Source organism: Hippopotamus amphibius, chromosome 16 (assembly GCF_030028045.1).
Source record: "Hippopotamus amphibius kiboko isolate mHipAmp2 chromosome 16, mHipAmp2.hap2, whole genome shotgun sequence".
In the NCBI taxonomy this organism is placed as follows: Eukaryota; Metazoa; Chordata; class Mammalia; order Artiodactyla; family Hippopotamidae; genus Hippopotamus; species Hippopotamus amphibius.
The window spans coordinates 12820605-12833441 of NC_080201.1; the positions used below are offsets into that span (position 1 = coordinate 12820605).

General features: G+C 39.3%; 1 protein-coding gene across 2 annotated transcripts in view; it reads left to right on the plus strand.

Moving 5' to 3' along the window:
- RFWD3 (ring finger and WD repeat domain 3) overlaps window positions 1-12837 on the plus strand; it is a 46165-nt gene that overhangs the window by 9331 nt on the left and 23997 nt on the right. For both annotated transcript variants that reach the window (XM_057712896.1, XM_057712895.1), the window contains exons 2-4: window positions 1329-1851; window positions 7913-8115; window positions 11144-11214. In XM_057712896.1, coding sequence (XP_057568879.1) covers window positions 1331-1851; window positions 7913-8115; window positions 11144-11214 — 795 coding nt within the window. In that variant the 5' untranslated portion in view covers window positions 1329-1330. The remainder of the gene's footprint in view (window positions 1-1328; window positions 1852-7912; window positions 8116-11143; window positions 11215-12837) is intronic.

Below are 12837 nucleotides of genomic sequence, written 5' to 3' on the forward strand. Positions count from 1 at the left end.
CACAATTTATAATTTTCACATTGCTTTGTTTATTCTCCCATTTGCTAGAATGTAAACTGTTATGCAGGGTCTTAGCCACTTATCTGTGTTTGCCTCTGTGGAGTGTCTGACTACATGACAGGTGCATAAGTATTTCTTTTTTTTTTATATCTCTTTATTGGAGTATAATTGCTTTACACTGTTGTGCCACTTTTTGCTGTACAACAAAGTGAATCAGCTGTATTTATACATATATCCCCATATCCCCTCCCTCCCACATCTCCCTCCCACCCTCCCTATCCCAGCCCTCTAAGTCATCACCCATCATCAAGTTGATCTCCCTGTATAAGTATTTCTGGAAGAATAAATGTAATGGATTAGAGACAGGAAACAAATAATGAAAGGGATATAACCCATGTTTAATGAATATTTGTTGAATGGACTAACAAATGGAATTAGGGACAGAAAATAAAAATAATGAAAAGATTGAAGTAAATAAAGGTTGCTCAGCCCTTTTGGAGAAAATAGATAAATTTCTATTTTGAGTTAGTAGTTGAGTTAATTTTGCAAGTGTAGAGGTTTTCTTTCTGTGTTTATTCTTTGCAGCTTGATGCCATGAAAGATGAATATTGCCTACTAAATTTAATATAGCATTGTATGCATTTGTTGTAGTAAATGTCCATATCCAGGTCATGACAGAACTGCAAGAGGTCTGGGAGGTTACCTTCAATAGTTCAGTTCTCTTATTTTATGGATTTGTTTTAAAGGATAGCGCTATGGTCACATGATTCATGTTTTCAGAGGGCAAACTGGAAAACTGGCTATAAGTCCTCGTTATGGAAAAAAAAAGTCAAACTAAAATCATCTCTTTAAGTTTCTCAGTTTTGTCAAGGATTGTCTTAAACAGAAATATTAAAGGATGTTTTTTAGATACTATTAGATAAAACATGTCATATATATTTTACTAATACGTTTTTAAATTGTGTTTTTTTGCCATCTTCATGTCTTTTTTAAAAATATTTATTATTTTTTGGGGGATACACCAAGTTCAGTCATCTGTTTTTATACACATATCCCCGTATTCTCTCCCTCCCTCGACTCCCCCCCACCCTCCCTCGAGTCCCCCCAATATTTATTTATTTATTTGCTTGCATTGGGTCTTAGTTGCGGCGCGCCGGCTCCTTAGTTGCGGCATGCGAACTCTTAGTTGCAGCATGCCTGTGGGATCTAGTTCCTTGACCAGGGATCAAACCCAGGCCCCCTGCATTGGGAGTGTGGAGTCTTAACCATTGTGCCACCAGGGAAGTCCCATATTTTACTAATACGTTTTACAAATATTACTTCCTTAGTGATGGCTCATGAAGCAGTGGAATATGATCTTCAGATGCAGTTAGATCATCATGCTGCACAACAGCCTGCTCCTGCTGAAGTGGTCAGCAGCCAAGGGGGACCACCCCTTTTTGAGCCTGCACCTGCTGAAGTGGTCAGCAGCCAAGGGGGACCACCCCTGCTCCAGCCCCTTCCTGATGAAGTGGTCAGCAGCCAAGGGGGACTGCCCCTGCTTCAGCCTGCTCCACAGGTGTCTATTGATCTGACAGAGGAAGGGGAGCTCTCAGGAGAAGAGACCGTGGAGAATATCAATCCAGGAATTTCAGAGGAGCGTAGGCAGGAATCTGCTGCTAACCACACTGCCCGAGTGTCTTCACTGGATTCAATGAACAGCTTCATCAGTGGGCTTCAGAGACTTCATGGCATGCTGGAATTCCTGAGACCACCTTTAGACCGCAGTGTGGGGCCAGTGAGAGCAAGGAGGAGGAGTTCTGCTTCACGGAGGGCAAGAGCTGGAGGGTCTCAGAGGACAAACACTGCCAGGTAAATATATGCATAAATAGTGGGATTAGTGGCAGATTGGGAATTATGAACTCTAGGCTCTGATCATAGCCCCAGTGCTGCCAAGAATTGGCATTGTGGCTTGGCAAGTCAGGTGACCTTTCTGGACCCCCATTACCTTATAAATCAGATAAAAATAAACGTGCTTGCCTTATTTACATCACAAAGTAATGGAGGTATAAGTTACAATGATATGTTTTGAAAACTCGGTGGTAGTTTGTTGGCAATGGTTTCTGTAGAGGCTGGCTTTTTAAAAAATCATTTGTCTCTTGTACATCAAAAAAATATTTAACTTGCAAGTCCACTCCTCTTGCCCAAGATTCATTGTTCATTGGCACTCCGCTTAGTAGTGCGGTAGATTTTGGAAGATGGGCAGGCTGGATTTAGGGAAGCCTCGTGAAAAGTAGAGTGTGAATTAATTTAGAGCTTATCTGACTAAGTGGGAAACATTCTAGCCCTCCTTACCTGGTACTGTGTTGTAGAGTTAAAAATAGTTTTCTTCCATAGGTTTTGGTTTGAATTTGGCCTCTTGAGAAGGGATTAGCTGTCAAGTCTTGATGGAGTTATTATGAAGAATAACAATTGTCTATGCCTTATCTGTTTTTTAACTTCTTCCAGCTTTATTTGAAATATTTTGTTTGACATGTGGCCTTCTGAATGTCTTCATAATATTGAAAGAGATTGAATTCAACCTTTTCATTTTAAATGTGAAGGAACTTGGACCCTGGGAGAGTGATTTGTTCAGTGTCTCATAGTGACAGCACAGAAGACATTAGAGCTGGTGTTGGAACCTGGATCTGACTGTTGTCTACAAAAGCAGATAGAGGAAGCTTCAGTCAGATTCGTTTTCTAACACTATGAAAATAATGAGATGACACTAAAAAATGGTAGCTGGGCCATATATTACCTTTGTTTTACAAATGAGGAAGAGGATGGGGTGATTTGTGGTTTGACTGGGATAACTCTGGAATTGGGATTGTGCCTTCTAATTGTCGATTTCAGTATCCTTTTCCATGGATCCTGCTGATTACTGTATCAGGGCCTGCTGTTACTGTGGCTTCAGTCTCTGTAATGCCTGGTCACTGCTGGATGTGATCCATCAAGGGTGAGAGGTGCCTAGTTCTGTGTCTGCAAGCGTTGCAAGTGCATGCTGCTCTGTTATTTTATGGTGCCATTTACTTGGATTTTGAAAACAAGGTAGGACTTCATACCTTTGTGTCATAGGTGAAGGTACCTCGTAGCGCAATTTAGGGACCCTGTTGAAATAGGGGGCTGAGAGTTGAGAGTGGTGTCCCCAGGAACTGTGAAGAGGCCTCTTACAGTAGTCCTCAGGCTTGGTTGTTCATACACTCATTGAGGGGAGGGGTGGAGATTGCTCTTGGTTGGGGACATTTTTGTTAACCAATTCACAGGAGAGTGACACTTATAAACCAGATGCCAATTTACAGGGAAAAATAGAAACACCACAGAGACCAAATTCTCTTGTTGGAGTGGTCAGCATGATTCTCCTAGAGGATACTGACACAGAAGCCAAACTCTAATCAGAAAATTGCTTAATGTGTGTAGAATCTGTGCTTAGGGACTGAGCTACAAAATTTAGATGTTAAATGATGTCAGTTAAGCTATTTGACTGACAGTCATATGTCTGTCTCCACAAAGAGAATAAACCTTAAAGGCAAGGGACTGTACAGTTCAGTGGAGAGAACATGGATTCTGGAGCCAGATAAATGTGGCATTAAAATTTTTTTCCTTTAAATACTGTGTTGTAAACAAATTCCACACTAAATTCACATAGAAGTCTGAGCTTTCCCGGGACGGATTGCGTATACCTTCTGAATGTCTCATTATGTTGTTTGGCATTTACTCACCTGACAGACTATCCCCAGACCAGGTGTTGTGAGCCTGGACCAAGCTGAGCAGCTTTTGCCTCAGACTCCACCAAGAAGCCAAAATTAGGGAAACCTGCGCCGTGGGATATTTTTCCTAACTACTCAGTCAAGGTCACAAACTCCTTTCCTATTTCTTTCTTTGAGGCTGCTTGATTCTGGCTGCCAGTGTCATCACTCATTCATCATATATTTGTAACATTCCACTATGTGAGAGACTGAACTTTTGCCTAGGAAATACATTGGTGAACAGGACAGATCAGGGTATCTGCTCTCATGGAGCTTATGGAATCTAGGACTACAGAGGGTAAGCAAGGGGCAAGAACTTACTATACTGTTATTTAATTCAGAGATGATAAGTGCAGGAAAAGAGAATTTCTTGGGTTTCAAGACTGTACTCCTAGCACTGCCTCCCAGTTGCTCTTCATAGTTCCTCTTGCATATGTCCCCACCTGCCCTTAGAAATGCCTATTTTGCTATTTAAAAGCAATATTAATGAATGATTTTAAAAACAAGTCAATCAGTTTTTTACTGGTTTCTATGCAGAATGCTATTGATATGCATGTAATAGCTGAACTTTATTATGTATTTCATTTGGTTAAATTGTTCTTAAGAAATGTTGTTCTTATGTGCTTATTCTCATAAGTAGCTATAGCTGCTGTTCATACACAGTTCCTAAAAATAAGTTTGTAAACTTGCTTAGCATTTTTTAAAAAAGGAAACCTGAGTGATATCTGTGAAAATGGCAGAGTAAGGACCTCAGAAAATTCTCTCCATAAAATCAATGAAACAACTGGCAAAATTTATCAAAATCAACTTTTTCAGGACTCTGGAAATTAATCCAGTACTGTAGCAATTCAGGAGTGATTTTTTTTTTTCCATTTAAAAAAAAATTTTTTATTTTATATTGGAGTATAGTTCATTAACAATGTTTGTTAGTTTCAGGTGTACAGCAAAGTGATTCACTTACACATATACATGTATCTATTCTTTTTAAAATTCATGTCCCATTTAGGTTATTACAGAGTATTGAGCAGAACTCCCTGTGCTATACAGTAGCGTTTTCTTCTTGACATACTATCTGCTTCTATCCCTACTAGCATGTGCTGAGAATGACTTCAGTAGGAAAGAATGACTACCTTAAGACTTCTGATTAAACTGGTATCACAACTGTTATGGATAATATGCTCCAAGCTTATGTTTTAGTCCTTTCTCTTATCACCCTATATTTCTGCATTTCTTAAATATAACCACCAGAGACCAACACAGAGCCTTTTGATTTAGCATATTTGATCTTCACATTTCTCCTATATGATAGGAGGATTTTTGAAATTTCAATAGTTGACAATAATTGCAAAGCGTTTTTAACTTATTCATTATATTTCTAGTATCTCTATCAGAAACTTCCTATATTCAGTAATTGTCTTAGAACACAACTCAAACACCCATCAAATTAAAGAAGGCTTTATGCTGTGATGATTGTCATAGTTGCATATTCAGCATAAAGGAATGAAGGAAAAAGGAGACATCTTCTGGAAAGAGATCATGGTACCAGTGATAGGAAGGATGACACATGCAGAGAGATTAATTCCACTGACATTCACGAGTGATTCTTAAAGAAAACTGGCTAAGTCTCAGTAAGAACTGTGAGCTTTGTGGCATTCTCTATTCCCATCCCCCTCTTCAGCTCCATAGTAGTCTTGAAAACTAACTGCTGACAATCACAGTGAAAAGCTAGCAGCCTGGAAGCAACTAGAGAGAGTAGAGTGGAACTGGAGGTCCTTCAAAGCCTCATCCCCAGAGGATTCTCTTTCTTAGACCTGTTTGGTGGTTTCCTGGAAGATCTCACTTGAAAGGCTATCCCTGGCTTGTCCAGTCTGAAAAGCCTAAAGCCTATTCCCCAGGATCTGCCTGAGGCAGTGGATGACCATTGGGGCAAACATTAGACTAACCAAAAAGCTTAAAAGGAAAAGCTGGGGAATGAGGTCTTCACATGGGTGTTTGAAAAGTTCTGACATATTCCTGGGAATCTAGAAGACCACATACATTCCCAGGATTATATGCAGCTGTGCCCATGCTCAGGAAAGACCTAAGAAGGCACTAAGCTCTCAACTCTGGCTGACCTTGAGGCTCTGCTAAGCAAGAAGTGAAGGCTAAGGCAGAGTTGTCATCTGCCTGGCTGATTATTGATGATGTGCCCCAACACACACATCAAGTCCCTCAGCAAAGACTGGGAGGCTAACTGATTCCAGGTGTTTAAAAAAATCTCTGTCTAGTCATGAACTGAACACTAAGCTAAACAAATAGAAACTTCAGTGGCCACACACAGTAAAGAATGCAAACATCATAGAATTACTCCAGAAAAGTCACTAAACAAGCAGTCATAACTACAAGAAATAGCAACAACCAAAAACCCTGGGCATGGGTGCAGTTTCATTTCCAGAGTTACCACATTATTTTATTTGAAATGTCCAGTTTTCAAGAAAAAATAAGATGTGTAAAAGTATAACCCAGGGACTTCCTTGGTGGTCTGGTGGCTAAGATTCCATGCTCCCGATGCAGGGGGCCTAGGTTCAAATGCTGGTCAGGGAACTAGATCCCACATGCTGCAGCAAAGATCCCACGTGCCACAACTAAGACCTGGCACAGCTAAATAAATAAATAAATATCATTAAAAAAAATATATATGTAACCCATACACAGAAAAAAAAAAGAAAAATAGAAACTGTACATGAAGCCAAGATGTTGGACTTAATAGAACAACTTTGAATGTATTTAAATAGCAGATTTAGGGGACTTCCCTGGTGGCACAGTGGATAAGACTCCATGCTCCCAATGCAGGGGGCCTGGGTTCGATCCCTGGTCAGGGAACTAGATCCCGCATGCATGCCGCAACTAAGAGTTTGCATGGCACAACTAAGAAGGCTGTGTGCCACAACTAAGGAGCTGGTGAGCCACAACTAAAAAGGAGCCCTGGAGCTGCAACTAAGGAGCCCACCAGCCACAACTAAGACCCAGTGCAACCAAATAAATAAATATTAAAAATAAAATAAATAGCAGATTAAAAAATCTAAAGCAAAGTATAAAAAGTGTATCACCAAATAGATAATTTCAGTAAAGAGATTGAAGTGTACAAAATAAATACTGGAGGACTTCCTAGGTGGCGCAGTGGATAAGAATCTGCCTGCCAATGCAGGGGACATGGGTTCAATCCCTGCCCCAGGAAGATACCACATGCCGCGGAGCAGCTAAGCCTGTGTGCCACAACTATTGAGCCCATGTGCTGCAACTACTGAAGCCCACGCACCTAGAGCCCATGCTCTGCAACAAGAAAGGCCACCGCAATGAGAAGCCCACGCACCACAACGAAGAGTAGCCCCCGCTCACCGCAGCTAGAAAAAGCCCTTGTGTAGCAACGAAGACCCAACACAGCCAATAAAATAAATAAACAAACAAACAAATAAATAAATAAATTTAGAAAAGAAAAGAAATACTGGAGTTGACACGTATACTAAATGGAAAAAAATCACTAAAGAGTTCAACAGCAGGTTTGAGCAGGCAAAAGAGAGAACTTTTGACCTTCTTTGACATTTTTAACTTGAAAAAAGGCTTAAAATAAGAGGTGAAACAATGATGACTGTAGCTAGACTTCATACCCCCAAAAGACCTTGGTCTGAGTAGCTGCAGCAGCAGAATCCCATGAGACCATATTTGATCAATAGGACCCTTTTTTTCATCTTGCCCATTCTCTTTTCAGTCCCCTAATACCAGCAGATAAATTGAGTTAGTTCTTTCTCCTTTCCTTCCCTCCCTCCCTTCCTTCCTTTCTTCTTTCTTTTAATAGCTAACTTTTCTTGTTAATATATGTGAGTCATGTCTATAAAAGGTATTGACAAAAGAAATGCCAGTAAAGTAGGATTAGCTTTTAGCAGAAGGGTCAAGCTTCAATGTGGGCTAATGGACTAATTGAGTGGAAAGAGCGTATCTAGTCCAGGCAGCATCTCCTGAATCTCTGTTACTACTTCAGTGTTCAAAGGCAGCATTTAATGGCCTGCTGATGAATTAAAATGACTAGGATTTACCTCCAGATTACTGTGGATTATTCTTGTGATGATGGTACATTGTACTGGAATTCTGTTGTCTTCCTGCATACATAGGTTGAGAACACCGTTGGATGCTTATTTTCAAGCGAGCAGGACACAGCCTCATTCGCCAACCACCTCTTATGATTCAGAGACTAGGAATCCTGTCTCTGAAGACCTGCAGGTATCAGGTAGTTCTGATTCTGACAGTGACAGCTCCGCAGAATATGAAGAGGGAGTTGTCCAGGCAGAGGAACCTGGAGCTGCTGTTTCAGAAGGTGAGTGTTTTATCCAGAATTGATTCACAAGGTCCACATCCGGAAGGCTTAGACTCCAGAAGGCTAGAAACTCTAGACTTGTGTTTTGATACTTTCCCTTTTCACCTCAAATATCATAGATTACTGCTTCATAGCACAGAGCTTTCACTGGCCATAACTATATAGAGAGGATTTGATCTGGCTTGCAATTTAATGTGATTTCTGACCCATTGAGTTGGTTACTTTATAGTGGCATTTTACATTCCCTTTCATTTTCTTAGACATTTGAGAAGGAAGTAGATTATTTAAAAGAAAAGCTTCGTAAATTCAGGACCCTGTCTAGTCTGATAATTTTTAAGTCCTAGTGTAATGTTATGTGTTGTGCAAGGGGAACTTTATTTAGCAGTAGGTGGGCAGAGACCCCTAAAGCATATGCTTACATAAAAAACTCTCTGATACCCTACACTGTGGTCTTTTCACACTAAAGGGAACCAGGGCTTGGAGAAATGGCTTTCCAGGTCTGTGATGGGAAATAAACAAGATGAGCCTAGGGCATTTTATCGTGCTAGAGAGCAAGAAAGCCGTCTGAGTCTTATAGAGTTATGTCAGTAGGCACAGGTACAGCCTTGAAAGAGATCCTAGTGGCCTAAGGTGGGACAATTTGAGCATTAATAAGAATCATGAATGTATTCTTAGATTGTAGATTGAAATACATCAAATCTATGTGAATCTATAAATTCATAATTGTGTACTTTAAAAAAAAAACTTATCACCATCATAAGTTATTAAAGCCCTAAGTTATTGCTCTGAAAACTGTTAAAGGATTAAGCATTTATCCTGCCTTTCCTATGTGAACTGTATCCAGAAAACCAAATAGTTGATGAAGAAGATCTTTTAAGTGTTTGTTTTTGAGACTTTTTTGTTTTTTAAGAGTAGTTTGTGGTTCACAACAAAACTGAGAGGGAGGTAGAGAGATCTCCTATATACTCTCCGCCCCCCCCCACCCCAACACACACACACATACATGCATTGCCTCCCCGTTATTGGCATCATTCACCAGAATGATGCATTAGTTACACACTATAATCACTCAAAGTCCTTGGTTTACCTTAGGGTTCACTCTTGCTATTGCACATTCTGTAAGTTTGGACAAATGTATAATGATATATATCCATCATTATTGTATCATATACAGTATTTTCACTGCCCTAAAGATACTCTAGGGCAGAGAATCTGCCTATTCATCCCTTCCACCCACGCCTAAGTGTGGGTCTCTATTTTTTTAATAGAGAAATTCCAGCTAATAATTGTAGCATGAATGATAGGGGGGAAAAACTATTATTTTCTGACTCCTAAGGAAATGATGTATCTAGGCAAAAATCATCAGTGACTTACAACCATTAGGTTGGAAGGTTGGTGGGATTCTTTTTAATAGAGACACCAGGCTAACATCACCAGAACCCATTGATCAATCTTAGCATTTCAAAAAGTAAAACCACCAGATTTTATGTGCCTCTTGATGTGCTGCAATCAGAAATATCCATACCACCTAACAAGTAGTGTTGCTGCCTATAAAAACCCTGAATCAACTTGAGACTGTAGATATAATAAGCAGTTTGCACAGTTTACAGGAAGGAAATAAAGGAACAAGGTAAACAATACCTCAAAAATGCAGTCATTCAAATCTAAAATGTAAGACATTCCACAGATGGAACATCTAGAAAAAGGCCTACACATATATGACAATGTAATATATTAGAAAGGGAATATCTCATATCAGTGGGGAAAAAATAGTCATAATTAATATCATTGTTAAAACTGGATAGCTAACTGGAAAGCAAAGTTGTATTCATTCCTCATACTATAAACCAGGATATAAGAGGTCAGAGATCTAGTGTGAAAAATGAAACCATTTAGTATTAGAAAAATACATGAGTGATAAAATCTAGGAGCAAGGAGTGCTTCAAAACCTAGAAGAAATATAAGAAAATTGCATAAAATTAAAAAAAAATTATGACAGTAAGCCAGCATAGATACTTTGTTTCTGCTTGTGTAAAATGTCCAGAAAAGATAAATCTATAGAGACAAAGTAGATTAGTGGTTGACTAAGGGTTGCTGGTACAAATGGGAAATTATTCTAAATTGGCATGAGGGATCTTTTTGGGGTGATAGAAATGTTTTAAAATTGCATTGTGGTAAAGGTTGTACAACTCCATAAATTTACTGTAAATAAAAGTTTAAAAATATCATGAGGAAGCAGTCAGTCAAATCTAGGATGTAGGACATTTTACAGAACCAGTGACCAGATTTCTCCAACAAATCAGTGACAAAACAGGGAGACTTTAATTTAGAACATCTCTTAATCAGATGTCCCTGGTGGCGCAGTGGTTAAGAATCCACCTGCCAATGCAGGGGACACGGGTCAATGCCTGGCCCAGGAAGATCCCACATGCCATGGAGCAGCTAAGCCTGTACACTACAATTACTGAGCCTGCGCCCTAGAGTCTGCAGGCCACAACTACTGAGCCCGCACGCGCCTAGAGCCTGTGCTCTGCAACAAGAGAAGCCACCACAATGAGAAGCCTGCACACCAAAATGAAGAGTAGCCCCTGCTGTCCAGAACTAGAGGAAGCCTGCACACAGCAACAAAGACCCAGTGCAGCCAAAAAATAAATAAATTTATTAAAAAAAAAAAAAAAGGAATTGGTTGATGGGTACCTGTGGGTTAGTTATACTATTCTGTCTATATTTAAAAATGAATTCATTGGGATTTCCTTTGGGGTCCAGTGGTTGGGACTCCAGACTTCCACTTTTGGGGGTGCGGGTTCAGTCCCTGGGCAGGGAATGTGGGTCCTGCGTGCCACACGGCCAAAAACGAAAAAAAAAATTCATTGATGCTACTTGGGGAGGTTGTCATTCCCTTTACAGCAACACTAGCAATTAGAAATGGAAAGCTGTGGTGAGTTAAGCTCTCCTGCTAGCCTCATACCTGACTTACATGTTCTTTTATGTATTATTTATCCCATCATTTCTGGAAACGACTTGGCAGAGCAACTAGGAGGTACCTCAGCAGAGCACGAAGTTACATGTATCGGTGGAGGAGAGACTCTCCCCAGACAGGTAATATGGATATCCTTTTAAATGAGAGGTTTAGATTTACATTTAAAAAGGAGGCTGCAGACTAAAACAGAAAGCTCACAAACTTTATAGGCATGGGGTCCAGATGTAGATCCTATCCAGGTTACTCATTATTTGTGTGACTGCTTATCCTTAGGTTTAAAAGCATGGGGTAGGGAAAGATATGAGGAGAACTTGTCCTGCCTACGTAACAAGGTTAAGTATCAATTAAAATAGTAGATATGAGTGCAGTTTACAAACTGTCTGGCAGAATGATTGCTATGAGATAAACAGTTTTTATTTTTAAAAATAACATATCACTTTCCTTAATATGAGATGTATTTATATCAGCTGTGGACCCTGCCAGTTTCAAAACATTGATTCACTTTTTGCATGTTTCTGTTTTTATTTATTCTCTAGAAAAATTACTTTCATGTGAATTTATTTATGTGTATACATGTTTTTTCTTTTTATTGAAATATAATTGACATATAATACTATGTTAGTTTCAGATGTACTACAAAGTAACTTTGACATTTGCATACATTGTGAAGTGATCACCACGATATATTTGGTAACCATCTGTCCCCATACAAAGTTATGACAGTATTATTGACCACATTCCTCATGCTATATATTACGTCCCCATGGTTTATTATTTTATAACTGGAGGTTATAAAATCACCTATTTTGCCGTACCCCCCCTCCCCTTCTCTCTGGCGCTCACCCATTTGTTCTCTGTGTCTGTTAGTCTGGTTTTTTGTTTTGCTTTATTTTTCAGATTCCACATTTAAGTGAGATCATATGGTATTTGTCCATATTCCATATTGTCTCCCATAGTGGCTATACCAATTTACATTCCCACCAACAGTGCACTGAGTGTCCTTGCCAACACTTGTTATTTGTTGTTTTTTTGATGATGGCTATTCTGGCAGGTATAAGACGGTGTATCTTTGTGGTTTTAATTTGCATTTCCCTGATAATTAGTGATGTTGAGCATCTTTTTTTTTTTTATGTGTCTGTTGGCCATCTCTTTGGGAAAGTGTCTATTTGTGTCTTCTGTCCATTTTTTAATCAGGTTGTTTTTTTGCTATGAGTTGTATGAGCTCTTTGTTTATTTTGGATATAACCTCTTATCAGATATATCTTTTGCTAGTATCTTCTCCCATTTGATAGGCTGCCTGTTCATTTTATTGATGGTTTCCTTTGCTGTGCAAGAGGTTTAGTTTGATGTCCAGTTTTTGCTTGCTTCCCTTGCCTGAGGAGACATATTCAAAAAAGTGTTGCTAGGACCAATGGATGTGAAAGAGCTTACTGCCTATGTTTTCTTCTAGAAGTTTTATGGTTTCAGGTCTTATATTTAAATCTTTGATTTATTTTGAGGTTACTTTTGTATATGATGTGAGAAAGTCCACATCATATACATAGTCCAGTTTGATTCTTTTGTGTGTAGCTGTCCAGATTTCCCAACACTATTAAAAAGACTGTCTTTTCCCCATTGTCTATTCTTGCCTTATTTGTCATAAATTAATTGCCCATATAAGTGTAGGTTTATTTCTGGGCTCTCTGTTCTATTCCATTGATCTGTATGTCTGCTTATGTGACAGTACTATACTGTCTTGTTTT